This window comes from Sorex fumeus, unplaced genomic scaffold (genome assembly GCF_029834395.1).
Source record: "Sorex fumeus unplaced genomic scaffold, SorFum_2.1 ptg000051l, whole genome shotgun sequence".
NCBI lineage: Eukaryota > Metazoa > Chordata > Mammalia > Eulipotyphla > Soricidae > Sorex > Sorex fumeus.
The window spans coordinates 1,529,449-1,549,421 of NW_026606108.1; the positions used below are offsets into that span (position 1 = coordinate 1,529,449).

A 19,973-nucleotide genomic window follows, 5' to 3' on the forward strand; every position below is an offset into this window, starting at 1 on the left:
GGTGTTCCTAAGTAGGGTGGAGGGGGGACAGATAAGACTGGTGCTATGTAGAAGCCCGGTGCACTCTCCATCATGCAGCGAAGGTATCTGCAGTTGGTGCCTTTCAAAGGAAGTAGCTCGGACAGCGTCTGTCTTTAGGGGGCAGTGAATGAGGCTGCCAGCAGGTGGGCGGCTCTGAAAGCGAGGTGCCTCTCCTGCCACAGTCCACATTTGGGAGAGCTGAGCACCAGAGCGGGCAGAGGATGATTGGAGGGAGGGATCGGATCCAGACATGCTCACCCCAAGGCGTCTGAGCCCCTAACAACGGCCCTTACATCGGCCTCAGGCATCACTCCCACCTGTGACCTTCCTTCATGTATGTATCAGCAGGGCCCAGGCCTGACTCCTGGTTCTGTTCTCAGGGATCGTTTGTGAGGCTGGGCGTGAACTGGGATCAACAAGAAGCAAGGAAAATGCCTTTGCACAGTGTCCAGGATGGCAGTGATTACATTTCTCCAACGATTAATGCCAAGAGACAGTTGCCATGTGCTTAGCAGCCATTTGTAGATCTTTGGATCTATTGAGGCATTTGATCATTTTAGTTGAGATGTATATATATATATATATATATATATACATATACATATATATATAGTTGTTCTTGTTGTGGAGTTTCTTTTCTTTATATTTTTTTTTTTGTTGTGGAGTTTCACAGACATAAAACTATACAGGTATGGTCACACTTTGGGATACCATGAGTTTGGCTCCAGACTACGAGAAAAACTTAGTGTTGGAATTAGGCAGAGAGACTTAAAGGTCTCTGTTTCCTTTAGACTATAGTTTATTGAGTGTGCAATAACATTATTTCAAAAACACTTTAGTTAAGTACCTTGCTGCTAAAACCTGCTACCCATGAAGTGAATTTTCGGTGAGTTGTGGTGTTTTGTAGACCACAGAAGGTCTTGCTTTGGCGTTGATGCCTGCTGACTACAAGGATGGCATTTGCTGAAGCTGTGGTGGCTATGGAAGGTATTCAAAATAAAACAGCAGTGAGGTTTGCTGCATTGATTGTTTCTTTCAATAAATATTCCTCGGTGGCTATGATACTGCTGGAGAGATTTTTATCCACGGTACATTCTTTTTTTCAGAATGGGAGACAGTCATCCTAAGGTCTGAGACCACTTATCAGCTAAGCTTGTCTGGTGCTCTGAATCCTTTGTGATCCTTTCAGCAGTGTTCATCGCTTCTTCACCGGTGGTAGTTTTGTCTACAGATTACTTTCTCTGCCTGCTCAAACCAGGCAATTCCTCCTACAATCAAGTTTTGTCATGATGCTAGTGCCAGTTAGTTCCACCATTAGATCTGATGTCAAATTTGAGTTCTCTTGCTATTGAGGGTTGTTCTGGGCAGGGAAATCTTGAACCTTCAAGGAGGTGTGGGAATCAACTCTTCCAAGTGCCAGCTAATGCCTGACCTCCTCCCACATACCACAAACATTCTAAGAGGTGTCTCGAATGGGGAATTTTTTTCCAACAGGTTTTCACTTGACGCTCCTGCAGAGAAATCTCCATGGTGTCATGAAATATATTTATTAAATAGTAGTATCTGAAAGTCAGTGTGTCTCCTTGGCCCTGGGCTTTTCATTGGGGGCTATGTTTGCAGGCATGGAAACAACCTCAGGCTCATCTTCTAAAATAATTTTTAATTTTTTTGATGACTCATAGAGAGTATCCCACCCGTACGGCAGAGCCTGGCAAGCTACCCATGGCATACTTGATATGCCCAAAACAGTAACAATGATGGTCCTCATCCCCCTGACCCTGAAAGAGCCCCCAATATGCTATCGCACATGACAGGGATGAATGGAGATGTACTGGTGCCCGCTTAAGCGAATAGATGAGCAACAGGGTGATAGTGATAGTGATAGATGAATCAACATGAGGTACAGTTGCAGACTTACAAACTTTTTGATTACATTTCAGTCATACATGACCGAATACCGATCCCTCCACCAGCTCCCATTCTCCACCACCAATGTTCCCAGTATCCCTCCCGCCACTCCCACCTCTTCCCACCCCCTTCCTCTTTTTCTCTCTCTCCCTCTGGCTCATCTTATTTCTCACTAAGCTCTTGACTGACCAGCTGCACTGACAATGAGCAGCAATATTCTGTAAGGAGCGTTATTCCAAGCATGGGTCTCCACAGTGGGCTTACAATATTCAGATGCTCCGTCGCAGACAGATGTGCCATCATTACATCTTGTTCCATTTACAGAGCATGGGGAGAGGAGGTTCAGCAGAATTCATTAGGGAATTGAGGACCTCAGTCTCCCAGCTGCCAGCCAACTGAATTCTGTTAAGAGCCCAAATTAATAAGGGAACTGGTTCTGTCCCAGAACTTCCAGATGGTAATGCAGCTCTTTGGACCCCTTGACTTTGTCTGATCAGGTCCCTGGCTGGGCCCACCATTCCTCTGAGGTAGGAAAACCTACAGGTAGATGCTACTATGTTTGTGGCAAGTGCTGGTAGCATTGATGGAAAATGAGGGCTCTCTCGACGTCTGGAAACTCTCTAGTCCTGCCACTAATCATCTTGATAGAGTTTTTGTTTCCACATCATTTGTGCTACTCGGAGAGACTGAGGTTTGTTTAGTCTCGCTGATCATAGAGAGTTTGGTATCATTGCCTCTGTCTAATAGTTTTCTATTTTCTGTCTCATCAATTCCTGCTACAATATTTATGACCTCGTTTCTTCTTCCTCTCAGGATTTATGCACAGTAATCAATAAAAACAAATAAGGAGAGGATTTGAACCTAAAGGTCACAAAGGAAGATACACAGAGGGAAAATAAGCACATGAAAAGGCACTCATCACCATTAGTCTAGTCACTGCATACCCATTGGAATGTCTGAAATCAAAGAAGCTAGAAACGGAATTCTCCTCCACTGCTGGAAGGGTTTTAAATAATGCAACCATTTCCGAAGAGACTAGTTTTTCTACTTCTTAAAATGGCTATTTCATGCAGCCAGTCCATATCTAAATGATTGCCTATAAGGGAGCTGAGAACGTGTGTCCCCACATGCAGCTTGAGGGCATGTTCATTCATGATAATCTGGAGTCAAGGTCATTAGGTTATGCTGGAAAAAGGGTTATGTACGTTGTGACATAAGCACGGGTTGGCACATACAGAACAAATCAGAGAGAAATGCTGACCTACATCCCAAGATTGAAACATCTTAAAAGAACTGAGATGAATGGCACCTTAGCCCATTCAGCCACCCTGACACCCTAATTGAGCTGAATGGAAGAGCAAGACAGACCCCAAGCCCACCGTGCCCTACGATTCATATATATAGAAAACGTAGAAAGTGTCTAAGTCTGAGCAAAGGTGAATGGTTTCTTGGGGCCGCATAAAGGGCTGGAAGGGGCTGGTGGAGGTATGTTCATTTTGTTTTCTTGGTTTGTGGTGTAGGTTTTATGTGCACTCACACGCATATCCCTCAGAAAAGAAATACATTTTCAATACATGCATTTTGCAGAATATTAATTAATTATCCTCCATACAGGAAAAAGGTAATGGGAAGATGAAAAACTGAAGTATTAGCAATCAAACTACATTTTCATGTTGGTTTATTTGCTTTTCAGGGTGGATTGCTATCCTGGGTGCCATCTGGCTGTTGATTTTAGCTGACATCCGTGACTTCGAGATCATTCTGCACAGGGTGGAATGGGCAACACTTCTGTTCTTTGCTGCACTCTTCGTTCTGATGGAGGTAATGGGGTCTCTCAGAATGGGATCTTTTGCCTGATCTTTGTATTTCAGTGTTTTTAGTGAGCGAAGAAGGCCTGCCTGCTGTATTTCCACATAGTCTCCAAGATGATGATGGGGTGTATGTTGACATCATTTTATTTGACTCTCTTAAATTCTCCTATGGCTTATAAACTTAATCTAATGTCATCTACTGTAAGGTAGAATTTGCTCATTGGGCCTAAAGGAAGAGTCACAGGAAATGAATAGGGAGATAATATTACTTGTATAATTCTTTGCATGTTGCATGACATTTGAGGAAGTTTTCCATTATCATGGAAACGATGGTCATAGAAAAGAATGAGTAACATCTGTGCTCTTAGTTTCTTCAACTCTTGTGACAGAATTATTTTTAAATCTTTCTTTATAAACATATAAGCCTCATCTATGAAGGTGTAGTCAGGTAGAAAATTAGTAAATCCCAAAGGGTCGCATCTAGAACACTAGTGCCTTGTGTTAATTGCATTAACTTGCTGAAAAATCATATTCAATTTTCATCCTTTTTTGACTAAATTCTTGACAATAATTTTCCTGTAGGTTTTATTTTCCATTTGTATGTAAAAATTTATTTTACAAGGTAAGTGGTTGTATTTTAACAGCTAAAGAACATAAAATATTAATATTTTAATATATGTATATATAAAATTGATGTGATATTTTTAGCAAAAGAAGTAAGGAAGGTTATTAGGATTAAGAAAAGTCATTGTGTTTAAGGATGCATGGTGAATTTCAGATTTATTTAAAAAGAAGTTACTTTATTTGCTAAATTTATGATGAAAACACGAACAAATTGGAACTTCAACCTCTTTTACTCACTCAATATTCATTATTCTCTAGTTTTGCTAAACCATGAAGAATTTCCCTTTGGTATCTCTGTAAGAATATTGGTAACCTGTTAACGTATCATTATAACCATCAATAACTAGAAATGATTGAATCCCCAAAAATTCAGCTCAAGAATACATTTTAAAAACCTATTTTGGAGCTGGAGAGATTGTATGTAGGAAAGATGCTGGCCTTGCATATGGCTGGCCCCAGTTCAGTCCCTGACATGACATATGGTTCCCTGAGCCCTGCCAGGAGTGATCCCTGAACATAGAGTCAGGAGTGAGTCCTGGGCACTGCTGGGTGTGTCCCCTCCAAAACAAACAAAAGAACATTTGGCTTTAAGACCAGAGGTGGAAATCACTTCACTTAATCACTTAACTTCTCGTTAATCGGCGATTTGCTTGAGCGGGCGCCAGTAACGTCTCCATTTGTCCCTGTCGTGTGCTAGTGTAGCCCAATGGCGTCTGTTCGCTCTAGGAACATGAAGAGCCTCAAACCGATCATTCATGATCTTGATGAAGAAGTCTGACCACCTGGTAGGTGGGCGACCACGTGGTCTTTTGACATCCCATGGAATCCAGTCAGTAACAGCTCTAGTCCAGCGGTCGTCTTTAAATCTCATTACGTGACCAGCCCATCTGATTTTTGACACCTTGGCAAATGAGACAGCGTCCCTGATTCTTGATCGTCGACGGATGTCGGAATTACAGATTCTTTCTCTCATTTGAGTGAAGCGTGATATTCCAAGCATAGCTCTTTCAATTCTTGAAAGAGGTGGAAATATTGTTATTTATTCATGATTTTTTTTCTGTCCCCGTGTTTGTCTTTGCAGAAGACTTTAGGTGGAATTACTCTGTAGGAGACTGTGTGAGAGACTGTCTGTCTGTCTGTGTTGTGCCCTTAAGGGGCATGAGGACTGACTGACTGACACCTTTGGGCATATTAAACACGAGGCAGTGCCCCCTGTGAGATAGGGCTATCCAGGCAGTTTCTGGCTTTTGTTTTTGTGTCACACCCAGGGAGGCTCAGGGGTGACTCCTGGCTCTGTACTCAGGAATCACTCCTAGCAGAGCTCGGGGGACCAAATGCGATGTCGGGGATTGAACCTGGGTCAAGGCAAGAGTCCTCCCCACTGTAACTATTGCTGAAAAGCCATATTCAGTTTTCATTCTTTTTTGACTAAATTCTTGACAATAATTTTCCTGTAGGGAAATTACTGTCAAGGATTATTTCCAGGGATCAGTTTTGTTCAAGGCAAGAGTCCTCCCCACTGTAACTGTTGCTCTGGCCCCAAATGTCAGTTTTCTTGTGTGAGTGCTCCGTGCTGACACAGAGGTCATGGAGTGGAAACATAATCCCCATCCACCTTCCGTGGCTGGTCCTGGGAACTTCTGTCTGGTGGCAATGTCTGTTCTGTGCATTTTCTCAGCTTTGTCCTTCACTTTGTGTTGAGGATGCTAAACTTTGCAATTCTATTTTATTGTTTTTTTTTTTGGGGGGGGATTGTGTCTAAAGGTTCTCAGGGATCACTTCTAGTGGGGCTCAAGGGACAACAGTTGGAGCTGGGGATTGAACCTGGGTTAGCTGCATGCAAATGTCCTCCTGTACTGGGCTCTGGCCCAGTTTTATTTTTTGAAAACCATTTTTATTAAGGTTCTGAGATTGGCACCTTTTTGGTTGTTGATGGTACTTTTCATGGGTGTGGCATTCAAACCCCACCAGAGAACCACTTCCCCCCAGCAGTGTCCCCGGGACCCCGCCCCCATCCACTCTGTGAACTCTCAGCTTGTGGACAAAGTCTTCAGTCCCAATGACTTGACCATTAGTTATTTCCTTACTTGTGTGTTCTTTTTTTATCTCATATCTGAGATGAAAATCATCTGTTTTCCTCTTTCATTATGGAAAATGATACACATAATTTGGAATTTCACAAAAAGTTGTAAATCAATGATAAATGGGTAAAATTTTTAAAAGTTGTATAATTTTTATGGGCATATAAATTAAAAATTAATATAAAGAATTCTGTGCTAATAAATTTTAAGATTTACAGGAAATAGATAAATACAACAAATTTAAAAATTAGGTGTCTGGAGTGATACGACTGTGGCTAGGGCATTTGCCTTACATATGGCCAGCCTGGGGTCAATTGCTGGCTCCTGTCTGGCTCCTGAGCGTCTACTGGCTGAGCTTAGAGCCAGGAGTAACCTCTGGGCATCACTGGGTGTGACTCCCCAACAACAAAATATTTAGTAAGTGAAGAGAGTTAAAACAAATTTAAGGGACAAAGCTGATTAGGCCTATAGAAGTATAAAAGTGTGTTTTTTCCTAAGAAAGGGACTATTGGATTTATATTAGGAAATGCTATATTATAGTCACTGCTCAAGTGTCTATATTGATAAGTAAAGGGTCGTAATAAATATTTTTTCTATGAAAAAACACCTTATTAGATATATAACATTCAATATAAATGAAATGTTGAAATGCTACTGTAGATATATAGTCCCTGACCAGGTTAGGAATGATGCATTCCTTAATCTAGCAGAGGGCAAACATTAGCCCCATGAGTGATTCCACACTCAATTCCAAACGCTGTAAGTTTGTCTTGCTTTTTCTGGAAGCTCCTTTAATGCTTCTTGCAAGACTGGTTTTAAGGCTGTGAATTCCCCCAGCCATTGCCTGTCCACAAAATCTCTGTACTGCTCCTTCCCAGCTGAATGGAAATGCAGCTGGACAGAGTATTCCTGGTGATGTTGTCAGTCCTTCGAGTGTCTGTCCTATCTCCTTTCAATCTCTTCTGGATTGCAGAGTCTCATTTGATAGATCTGCTGTGACTCTTCTGGGTCTTCCTCTGGTATGTAAGTTCCTTTGTGATTCTGCTGCTTTCAGTATTCTGTCTCTGGATTTCGTCATTTTGAGTACAATGTGTTTTCCCAGTTGCATTGATTTGGGTTGGAGCTCTTTGGGCCTCTTGATCTTGGTGCCTGTAATCTTCAGCTCTGGGGAATTCTAATCGATGATTTCTTTAACTATTGTTTCTTCATCAGATTCACCCTCTGTTCTTCAGGGATTCTGATGATTCTTAAATTGTTCCCTTGGAACCATTTCCACAGCTCTCTGGTATGCTGTTCATTTCTTTTCAGACCTTTCCCCCCTTCTGTTCTTTTCCCCCAGGTTCCTCCTTCTCATCTTGGATCTCTTCGATCTTTTCTTCAGCTGCTGTCATTCTGCTGTTCGGAGCTTCTATTGAGGTTTTTTTTTTTTTTTTTTGCGGGGTGTGTTGTAGAGAGAGAGTCACACCAGCAGTCCTCAGAACTTACTCCTGATTCTGCACCCAGGAATCACTCCTGGCAGTGCTCGGGGAACCATATGGGATGCCCGGGATTGAACCTGGGTTGACCTTTTGCATGGCAAATGCTCTACCTGCTGTACAATCCCTCTGCTCCCAGCTCTGGAATTTTACAAAGTACTTTACTGAGATAGAATTTACAGAGAAAATCTCTACCCTGACCCCCTGCCAACTTAAGTTTACAGTGTAATGACTTTCAGTAAATTCAGAATGGCTGTGTCCTCTCCTCGCCCCTCAAAGACCCCCCCCCCCCCCCCCCATTATATTATTTACAGCCAGTTCCAGTTCTCCAGTCAAGGGCAGTTAGGAACATCTGCAGTCACAAATATTTCTTCTATCATGATTTGCCTTTTCTGGGCATGTTGCGTCAAAGGAAGCAGATCCTTTGTTATCTTCTGATTTGTGATTTTTGTTTCTTGTTTTGGACCACACTCATGGTACTCAGGGCTGACTCCCAGGACCATTTGGGTAAGCGTGTGATTCTGGGGATGGAATTTGGAGCTGCTGTGTGCAAAGCCTGTGTTCTGGCCTGTTGCCCTACCTCTTGGACCCCTTGTGGTCCATCCTGTCTGCTTTTTAAAAATTATAGATCTGATTATGTGAGGTCCATCCATACTTACCTATGCATATGGAGCTAATTTGATTTATTTTTGTAAAGCTTCCTTCTTTTTTTGGGGGCGGTCACACCCCGCAATGCACAGGAGTTACTCCTGGTTCATGCACTCAGGAATTACTCCTTGCAGTGCTCAGGGATGCCGGGAATCAAACCTAGGTCAGCTGCATGCAAGGCAAATTCCCTCCTCACTGTGTTGTTGCTCCAGCCCCCAAAGCTTCCTACTTTATGGTTAGCGGTATTTTGTTTTCTTATGCTACCAGTTGATAGCCATCAGTATTTAATGTGTCCGATTTGGGTGTATGATGGGTGTTTTTGCCCTGCACATTTGTACACATTGCACAAGTCTTTGTGTCGATATGTTTCAGTTGTTTTGAGTAACTGATAAATTTAGCTTCTTTGGAAACTGCCAAAGTGTTTTCCATAGTAACAGAACCATGATACATACCCACATCCATAATGCTCTAGGATTCAGTTTCCCTGCATCCTTGTTTTCATCTTCTGTCATTCCCTTTGATGAGAACCATTCCTGTAGTTGTGAAGAGTATCTCATTGTGATTTTCAGCATCTTTTCATGTTCTTAGCCATTTCTGTGTCTCCTTTGATGGATTGCCTTTTTATTGAGTTCTGAGAGTCTAGATATATTCTGAATGCAAATTATCCATCAGCAATATGTTTTGCAAATATTTTCCCTCAGTCTTTGGCATTCTTTCATTTTCTCAATGTTTTCTTAATATTTGAAGGGCAATTTATAAAACTTTGGTACAAGTTTAACGTTTCTTACATTAAGTTCCTAACTCCGTATGATTCCTTTGATGCTATTTTAGTGCTTTTGTTTTCTTAGTTTTATATGACCATGTATTGGTATGCTGCAGAACAAACCAAAATGAACTATTGTGCTTTGCACCCAGATTGAAATATACAGTACACTGATTACATAGAAATAGAATTAATGTTCTGTGGCCTTTGATCACTTCAAACACATTTATAAGTTTAATAGGTCTTTTGGGATTTCTTAGAATTTTCTGAATTAATATAATGTATCCTGCAAATAAAGACCATCTAATTTCTTCAGATTCTGATCTGGATCCCCTATGCCAGCTCATCTTCTCCTGAGGGGAGAGAGCCAAGAGGTCACACGTCAGGTGGACAGGTGGACATGTAGCCACCCCCTAGAGTGGGGAAGGCCCCCACTTGCCTCTGCAGAGCTGACTTACAGGTTTTCTCCCAAACTTGCCCATGGGACTTTGTGCTAGAGAAGAGTCTGTACTAGGCATGGGCAAGGGGAAGAGCTTGGAGCTTTTGGTGTCCACCTTCCCATCCTGTTGCAGCCTTTGTTCCTGCTGGAGCGTCTCTCTGGAGGGGGTCTGGACTTTCTGGTCCTGCGCGGGCCAAGGTCTTATCAGGCCTTGGTTACTGTATTCACCAATTGTGTTTTTGTCTCCTTTAGGGTCAGTGACAGAGAGACCCTTTTCCGTCCCATCTTGGTTTCCCGACTTCCCGAGAACTCACTGCCCAGAGGCCCCTGGGCACCTGTTGTTTCGCTCTGATGCTCTATTTCTTCTCATTTTGTTCTTTCCTCGTGGCAGACCCTGTTGATAAGAATTGGGGAGTTTCTGCTTGTGGGCACTAAGGAGGAACTGTCTGATTTCAGTTTGGGATCTGCGCCCCAACCATATAGGAAGCATTGCTTGAATTCATCTTAATAAGTCATAGTATCATTTTTTGGGCCATCAGCTCCATCATGGTCTGGCTATTCCCCATCCTCGCCCATCCCAGAAATCTGGTGATGGAGCCAGAGTGGTACGGCCTTTGCCTTGCATGCGGCTGGCCCGGGTTTGATTTCTAGCACCCCATACAATCCCCTGAGCACCACCAGGAGTTCTTTTGGGTTTCTTTGGTTTAATTTTGGGGCCCCTCTTGGAGAGCCCAGCAAGCTATAGAGAGAATCCCGTCCACACGCCAAAAACAGTAACAATAAGGTCTCATTCCCCTAACCTTGAAAGAGCCTCCAATACGGCACTGTTGGGAAGGACAAGTAAGGAGAGGCTGCTAAAATCTCAGGTCTGGGACGAATGGAGATGTTACTGGTGCCCGCTCGAGCAAATCGATGAACAATGGGATGACAATGATACAGTGATACAGTGCTCATTTTCTAAAGTCTACTTCAGCATTTTTTAAAAAGTTTCCTGGGATCTATGGGGATATCATATGCTTTCATTGACAAAAAAATAAGTAAATAAAAGAGGTTTAATTAAGGCCAGAAAACAATGGCATCAAAAGCAGCTCAGAATTTTTTTCTTGATGATCAAAGAAAAGAGAATCCTGAAATAGGTGTTGTATTGGTGCCAGTTGAAACTGGCCACCTTGCTGCAGAACCCAGCTAGGGGTGCAGGGTAGGGGTGGTCCTGCCCTCGCTTCCAACCTCAGTGCTTGGATATTTTTTTGTTTTCCATAGGGGTTTCCCCTTCCCCACCCAGCAGTGCTGGGGGTCCTGGGACACTCCTGGTGGTCCTGGAGGACCCTGTGCGGGGCTGGGATCTGCCACAGGCTTGGCAGGTGTTTGGAATTGCGTCCACAGCAGTGTTATCACTTCTGTCTTCCTGACACCATATTGTCATCACTAGGACTGAGGCTGGGGCTCCCCCTAGCAGTTCTTGGCCCATCAGGCTGGTGCTGGGGACCATTCGGCTTCAGAAGTGGAGCCACTTCGGAAGTGGCAGAGGGCCTCTGGGCATGTGCCCTAACCATTGTCCTAGGTCCCTGCCCAAGCCTCCCCTCTGGGCATTTATAATTGTATTTAAAGTTTGCTTGAGAAAAGAGAAAATCATCTGGAGATCTGGAGAATTCCTTGCTGAGAAGGACAGACTGATCTGTCTCATATGCAGATATAAGGAGACACAGTGAAGAAGGAACAAATTCCCAGAGGCAGCAGAAGCTGAGGATTGCTGTTCCTAGGAAGCTTATCACTGTCAGGGGCCTGGGGGACAGAGAGGGAGGAAAGTGACGCTCTGGGGTCTGGGCTTGGAGTGTTTCCTATAGGAAACTGCCGTTATCAATATTGTAAATCACAATGCCTTAAAAAGAGAAGTTGGCAGCAATGAACACAGGGATGCAGATGTCTTTTCTGAGTCGACTTTGTCGATCCTTCTATGGTGGAGCAGACTACCAGAGGCAGCAGAGACTGTGAGCTGGGAGCTGGTCCTCAGCAGGAAGCTTACCCAGGGTTGGAGAGGGTGGACGAGGACCCCTGGGACATTGTGGCAGGGATTGAACACTTGGGTCTGGGCTGTGGCCCCCGAGTAGCTCATATGCGAAAGCCCGCGAGTACCAAACCCATGGCACCCAAAGTAACAGGAGGGCTGCTCATGGCATAAATCCGTGTCTTTGATATCCTTCCCGCAGACAAGAGTAGCCTGAAGCAGGGAAGCTTAGGGTCAGCCGGGCCCGTGATGTGCTGGACCCAGGACAGTCACTGGATTGGACCTGCCAGTGCCATCTGCATGGTTGGGGGGGGGGTGGCGCTGTAAGATGCTGTCAGCTCAGGATGACGCCCTCCTCATTCCCGTCACCCTAACTCGGCCAGCCTTCTCCACTCTAAACCACTGCATCAAAGGAACAATGCAGTGCACCCACCACCCCCTGCCACTCCAGGGAAATGCAAGGCGGGGAGGTGCCCTCCCATGCTGTGACTGGGGCGCCCTCTGCTGGGATGAGGTGTCTCTACACCAGGTGGTGGTTGGCGTCCAGTGGGTGTGAGAGCACAGACTACTGGCATCAGCCAGATTCATGCTCAGCTCCGGGTTCTAAATTCTGAGACAAGATACTCAAGACTCCTCAGCATCCGTCCCCTAAACTTACTGACACGGATGGGAAGAAGCAATAAAGGTGGAGCTGCCTGTGGGCACTCAGGAGGTCGCCCTGCTTGCAGCTGTTATCAGGGGCTTTGATTATTGGCTTAGCCTGGGCAGTGCGAACCCCGGTCTCTTGTGAGTTCTTACATGTGAAACTCCAGGGTCATAAATCTTACATTCCTGACCACGCCCACCCGCGCCTGCACTCATGCCTTTACCCTTACTGCCTCCCTGCCCCCCTCCCCCCGCCCCCCCCCCCCCCCCCCCCCAGCCCTATGTTCTCCCTGTAATGCCATACACAGTTCCAGGGGGTCCTGCCTCTCCATGCCTCTGGTCCTAAGCGCACAAGCACACAGTTCGAGTCTAATCCTGCAGTTCCCATGTGTCCCAAGTCAGACACTCACATTGCACTGTTGAAGATGGGGAGCCTTTGAGAGTCTTTGGGGTCCAGGAGCCGCATTGTGCTGAGTTTTGTTTGCGTTTTTTTTGACAAACTTGGCAGTACTCAGGACTGACCCTTGACTCTCTGCTCAGAGGTCACTCCTGGTGGTGCTCATGTGGGGTGCTGGGGGCCGAATCCAGGGGGCCATGTGGGGTGCTGGGGGCTGAATCCAGGTCTGCTGCACGCAAGGCCAGCGCTTTTTTCGCTGAACATAGAGAAGTTGGCAGGAGGAGACAGTTTAGGTACAGACACCTTTCCGGCTAGAATTCAGATCACTTTTGAATCTCTTGGGAGACGGAGAAGTATGTCTTGACCGGACATTCCTGCTAAGGGGTAGTATGTGACTTGTCCTCATTTTGTTTTTTCTGGGGATCTGAAATGGTAAGTGGCTTTTGTAACTGTTTAAGATCTCCCCGCTGACTCAGCAGTGGGGGACGTGTCGAGGCGTTCAACCTCAGAAGGAGAAAGTGGGGCAGGGATGGCTCTGTGGAGTTTTAATCTACCCGTTTGGACACAGTTTTTTTAAATTTATATTTTTATTGAATATTTATAATTGAATCACCTTGAGATACAGTTATAAAGCTTCCATGATTGAGTTTCAGTCATACAATGATTGAACACACTTCCCTCCACCAGAGAGCACTTTTCGCCACGTATGTACCCTGTATCCCTTCTGCCACCCTCACTCCACCCCACCCCCTGCCTCTGTGGCAGGAACCTTCCTTCTTACTGTCTTTCTGCTTTGGGGCATTAGGGTTTGCAGTACGAGAGGCCATTGTGTTTGGTCTTTTATCTGCTTTCAGCACACATCTCTCACCCTGAGTGATCCCTCCAACCATCTTTGACTTAGTGGCCCCCTCTCTATCCCAACTGCCTTTTCCTTCAGCTCATGAGGCAGGCTTCCAAACCATGGAGCGATCCTCCTGTCCCTTGTCTCTACTGTCCTTAGGTGTGTTTCATATTATGTTATATTCCACAAACGATGCAGTCATTCTGTGTCTGTCCCTCTCTTTTGGACTCATTTCACTTAGCATGAAGTGTCAAGTACAGTCTTGTTGGATTGAAGGGAGGCTCAGAGGATGAGCACTAGATTTAGTTCTGCCGAGTCCCCTGAGCACTTTGCCTAGAATAGCCCCTGAGCATGCTGTGTGGCCTGAACCGGAAGTAAAAAGCAGTGGAAGGACTGTTAAAGCGGAAGGTCTCACGGAGCCCTGGCTGCTTCTCCTTGGGGCTGAAGCCTGGTCGTTGTTGCAGTGATGGGGGCAGGACAGAGTACCCCTCGGTTGTGGCTCTCCCATCCCAGCAGCCACCCACCCCACAGAGCAGAGGTGCTTGGACTTGGTGCATGTGGGTGGCACTGGGATCAAACTCTGGGCCTGAGGCTAGTCCTGCCAAGGTGCATTCAGCACGAAGCTGATGCTGACCCCTGGGCATCTCTCCTGACAGACAGCCCCATTTATGTAAGCTGTGGTACTTAGCAGGAGGGGGTCTGTGCTGTAGCTAAAACTGGCACTGCTGGGGGCATTTGGGTGGTTCCAGTGCGGGGGTGGGGCGGGGAGAGATATGGCGTCAGTGTGTCCTCAGGCTGAGCTGGCAAAACCTGCTTAGAACCCCAGACACGGAACAAGGTACAGCAAGGTAGGCATTTGCCTTGCATGCAGCTGACCTGGGTTCAATCCCCGACATCCCATATGGTCCTCCTGAGCACTGCCAGGAGAAATTCCTGAGTACAGAGCCAGGAGTAACTTCTGAGAATCACTGGGTGTGACCCCCCCCCCCGCCCCAAAAAAACCCTGCTCACAACAGGTTGATCCTGTGACTTAGTTTCTTAAATTTCTCCAACCTTGACACATACACACACAGACACACAGACACACAGACACACACACACACACACACACACACAGCAATTGGCCCTTGTGTCTCATGCACTGATGCCACTGATGCTACAGTCCCCCCCCCCCGAAATCTCCCGGGGGGCTGTTCTCTGTTTTTTTTAACTTTTTAATTGAATCACTGTGAGAGAGACCCTTACAAAGCTGTTCATGATTGGATTTCAGTCACACAGTAGTTTAACACCCATCCCTCAGCCAGTGTACATTTCCCAGCACCCGTGTCCCCAGGTTCCCTCCCCTCACCCCACCTGCCTCTCTGCCTGCCTCTATGACAGGTGCCTTTTCTCTCTCTCTCTCTCCCCCGCTCCCCACTTTTGGGCATTGCGGTTTGCAATATTGATACTGAAAGTTTATCAAGAAAATCCCTTTAGCTACTTTTAACCCTCAGATCTAGTCCGGCATGAATATTCCTGGCTATTATTGTCATACTGGTCTCTTCTCTATCTTACCTACCCTCAGCCCCACACACACACTTGTGGTTAGATACAGCCATTGACCGGTCCTCCTAATCCCTGCTTTCCCTGGCCATGGATATTATTAGTCTTCTACTATATATATTTTTATATCCCACAAATGAACGCGATCATTCTATGTCTGTCCCTCTCCTTCTGACTCAGTTCACTCAACATGATACTCTCCATGTCTATCCACTTATAGGCAAATTTCATTACTTCATTTTTTCCTAACAGCTGCATAGTATTCCATTGTGTAGATGTGCCATGATTTCTTTATCCATTCATCTGTGTGTTTTTGGGCCCCCAGGGTATATTCCCAGGAGAGGTGTAATGCTGGGTCAAATGGAAGCTCAGTTTCTAGTTTTTCTGAGAAAGGTCCGTATTTTCTAAAAAGGCTGGACCATTTGGCATTCTGGGGGTCCCTGTTTGAGAGTTGCTGGTCCAGTGGCTGTGTTAGAGAACCTGGCGGAGGGTGGGCCTGGGCAAGCCAACATGCTGCTCTGAGGACCCAGGTTGTTGGGCCGTCTGCGTGTGTGGGGGCAGTTCAGACCCATCCGGGACCATGTCCAGGAGAAGCTGGCTGTAGTCCTGGCATGTCCTGATGGACCCCGCATACCCACCACTCTGCTCCAAAGCTGGCCTCACCCGTGTACTGGGTCTTCGGGGCAGAGCTGAGCCGCTGCTTCAGAGGGACTGTCCCCCTTTCCCTGGCAGCTCAGGGAAGCCTCTCCTTGGATTCTTCCAGAACAGTGCTGTTTAACTGTATTTTGTTTTTCCTGGTGTTCAAGGCTTATTCCTGGTTCTGTGCTCAGGCATCACTCCTGGTGGTGCTCAAGGGCCACAGGGAATGCTGGGAAGTGAACCTGGGTTGGATGTGTGCAAGGCAAACACCCTCCCTGCTGTCCTATGGCTCTGGCCCCTTGTGCTGTTTAACTTTAAAAGGGAATTTGAAAGGCAACTAACTTGAAAGGCAGTTCACTAGCCTGGACCCACACCCGAGGCTGCAGGTGGTGAATTAAATGAAACGCGGGCATTCAGGAGATTTAGTGAGACCCAGGAATCCAGTGAGACCCCCATGCTTCCTCTCCCTGCCTTGATGGGTCTTTGGCGATGGTGGGTGATTTGGAGACGGTGTTGGAGCTTGATGTTCTGTGGGGAATGAGAACATGTGCCTCGCTTCTGCTTGCGGTTTCCAAGCGCTCGCCCGCCCAGTGTAGCAGATCTCATCCTCCACCCTCTGCTTTGCCTAGGCCCTGGCACACCTGCACTTAATAGAGTACATTGGAGAGCAGACCGCGTTGCTAATAAAGGTACGTTCCATGCTGCGATGGGGGGAGATGGTGCTCCAGATGCTGCTTCTGTGATTTTGTTTAAAATATATATATATATATATATATGTAGGGGACTGGAGCAATAGTACAGTGGAGATGGCGCTTGCCTTGTATGCAGCCAACCCGGTTTGATCTCCAGCATCCTGTATGGTCTCTTGCGCTCTGCCGGGAGTAGCCCCTGAGCATCACCAGGTGTACCCCCAATCCCCCCGCCCCAAGCCACAGGAAGATCTGGAGGGGCTTATGCCTGGAAGTGAGAGGGGAAACAGGAAGCACCCCCAGGCCTGCCTTCACCCCATCTGCCAGGTTTATGTTATTTTTTTATGGAATGCTCAAGGCTTACTCGGCCTCTGTACGGGTCACTCCTGGCAACTTATATAAAAGAAGCCCCTTGGGGAAGCTGTTTCATTCTGAGCCCTGAGATGCTGGACGCTGCCCAGACACAGAGCCGGTCCAGCAGGGCAGCTGCCCACAGGTTCATATGGCCACCGTCCACCCTGGATCCAATTAAGGCAGTGTCCTGTGCTGTGCTGCCCAGGCTGGGTGGGTCAGGTGTGTCCTCTCCCGGCAAGCCTCTGCCCTTGGCTAGGGGAGTGAGAACCATAGCCTGTGGCCACTGCTCTGTCCCAGACCTGTGTCCTCCTGCTACCCCTGTGCAGCTGGGTACACAGCGTTGCTGTGTCTGCCTTTTCCAGATGGTTCCGGAGGGTCAGCGTCTGGCCGCTGCCATCGTTCTGGTGGTCTGGGTGTCTGCCATCGCCTCGTCCCTGATTGACAACATCCCCTTCACTGCCACCATGGTGAGTCATGTGTCACCTTGGGGGAGGAGGGGATGTCACTGGGCCAGAGGTAGTAACTGCGAAATCCAGCCCATCGCAAGGACAGGTGGACAGGGCTGGTCCGAGCTGATGTGTCATTTCAGGATACTCAGTTTCTCCTTATGGAAAAAACAGCCTTTGACTGTTGTTGTTATTAATATGTTGCAAGATGCTGAGAGTTGGAGTCAGGCTGGTGCTCCTGCCATTCCCTGGGAACCCCAGCCCGTGTGGGTACAGGGCTGGTCTGGGCTTGGAGCCCCTGCCACTTGGCCAGTCAGCCCCGCAGAGATTGTCTCAGGGTGAGGCCCCCATCGCCCGATGCTCTGCTGCATCTCCTGCTCCTCCATTGCAGAGAACTTATACCAGGCTTAGAGTGATAGCACAGCAGATTGGCACCTACCTGCACTTAGCTGACCTAGGTCTGATCCCTGACACCCCCTAGGCTCCTCGAGCCCACCAGGATTGAGCCCTGAGCACTGCCAGTGTGGCCCCAAGCCCCGTATCCCCGAAAGAAAAGAAAGTGCCTGGTGGGGTTTCAGTGCCGAACCTCGGGCACTGGTGGCAGCACCCCCTGCTGTCCCCTGCAGGTCCCGGTGCTCCTGTCCCTGAGCCGAGACCCTGAAGTCAGCCTGCCTGCGCCCCCACTCATGTACGCCCTGGCCATGGGCGCCTGCCTGGGAGGTAAGGGGATGCTGGTGTGGGCGTCAGGGGCAGCAGGAGGGCCTGAGGGTGATTTTCTGGTGGAAACCAGCCTTGGCGTTGGTCTTGGGACTACACCGGAGCGTCCACAGGGATCACTGCTGGTGGGGCCCAGGGACCCAGGGGCCCAGGTAAAGCTGGGGACTGATCTCAGGCTTCCTGCATGCAGGGCAGGTGCCTTCAGCTCTGTGCACTCTCGAGCCCATGCAAATGGTCTACCATCTGGGAAACAGAGATGGGGTGTGATTCGCCAGGCAGTTTGAAGCAGACAGACAGCGTTCCGCTGATCCCACCACCCTTTGGTTTGCCTCTTCACCAGGAGCGACACCCAAAGCTGCCTTAAGAACCCTCTGCCTTGGTCTGGGTTTTCTGGATGCAGCAGATGCCAGAAGGCTGCAGGCTAATGCTTTATTAGGATGGGCACGCTGTGGGCGGAAGTGAGGGCAGGGGTGGAGGTGAGCATGGCAGGGATGGAAGTGAGGGCCAGCGAGAAGGACTCCGTGGCTGTGGTGCGTTTCCAGGCTAGCAGCAAAAAGCAAAGCCCATTTGTGGTCAGTTAGAGCCTTTTCTAAACATACCATCTCTCTGTCCCCCCTCACTAGTTTCTATTTTCATTTTTGGGCCCCACCTGGCAGTGCTCAGGGTTTACTCCTGACTCTGCTCAGAGGTTACTCTTGGGGGGGTTGGGGGGCCCTTTGGAGTGCCAGGACTGGACCAGGCTGGTGGCAATCTCTCTGCATCTGTTTTTTTTTCTTTTTGGGTCACACCCAACGATGCACAGGGGTTACTCCTGGCTCTGCACTCAGGAATTATTCCTGGCGGTGCTCAGGGGACCATATGGGATGCTGGGATTTGAACCTGGGTGGGCCGCATGCAAGGCAAATGCCCTACCCGCTATGCTATCGCTCCAGCCCTTCTGCATCTGGTTTTATCTGAGTGCTGTGTATGCCCAGCACTGCCCCATCAGTGGGAGGTGGCGTTCACCCCACCAGCACTGTGTGGGCCGCTGGAGAAGCCCCCGGCAGATGCTTCACAGGTGGCTGAAATGGAAGTGCCTGCAAGACACTGAGCAGTGACTCTGCCCCTCATGCCAGGAAACGGGACACTGATCGGCGCGTCGGCCAATGTGGTGTGTGCGGGCATCGCAGAGCAGCATGGCTACGGCTTCTCCTTCATGGAATTCTCCAGGTACTGGGAAGCTGGGCTCAGGCATTGTTGCAGAGTGTCTGATTTCTAAGGACTAAAGATGCCCAGAAGGGGAAGGTAGGAGCCTTCTACCCAGCTTCTAGTCCCAGCTGTGCCCGGCCCCAAGGTCGGCGTGTCCTTCCTCTGACTATTTAGGACCAGAGCCCTGAAAGTTTTAGCAGGGAGGAAGTGCTCAGCTGGCTCTGTGGGTGGAGAGCTAGAGGGACATGTGAACACAGTTTTGTTCCCGGCCTGGTCTGTTTCTCCTGAGTTTTTACCTCATCAGTGACAGATCTGGACATTTGGCTTACGAAGGATTTGGTTTTTTTTTTTTATTGAATCACGGTGAGATATAGTTACAAGCTTTCATGTTTGACTTGCAGTCACACAATGATCAAACGCCCATCCCTCCACCAGTGCACATTCCCCACCACCAATATACCCAGCATACCCCCCTTTCCCACCCTCCCACTGCCTCCATGGCAGACAAGATTCCCCATACTCTTTCTTTACTTTTGGGCATTATGGGTTGCAATGCAGATGCTGAGAGGTTATCATGTTTGGTCCTTATCTACTTTCAGCACACATCTCCCATCCCGACCGGTTCCTCGAACCATCATTTTCTTAGTGATCCCTTTTCTATTCCAGCTGCCTTCTCCCATGCTCATGAGGCAGGCTTCCAACTATGGGGCGATATTCCTGGCCCTTGTATCTACTGTCCT

At 47.5% G+C, this 19,973-nt stretch overlaps 1 protein-coding gene across 1 annotated transcript in view; it reads left to right on the forward strand.

Moving 5' to 3' along the window:
• The window catches only part of OCA2 (OCA2 melanosomal transmembrane protein), a 119,465-nt gene that overhangs the window by 59,660 nt on the left and 39,832 nt on the right, over window positions 1-19,973 (forward strand). Inside the window, exons 18-22 of the mRNA XM_056124706.1 lie at window positions 3,623-3,750; window positions 16,469-16,528; window positions 17,245-17,349; window positions 17,955-18,048; window positions 19,161-19,254. Coding sequence (XP_055980681.1) covers window positions 3,623-3,750; window positions 16,469-16,528; window positions 17,245-17,349; window positions 17,955-18,048; window positions 19,161-19,254 — 481 coding nt within the window. The remainder of the gene's footprint in view (window positions 1-3,622; window positions 3,751-16,468; window positions 16,529-17,244; window positions 17,350-17,954; window positions 18,049-19,160; window positions 19,255-19,973) is intronic.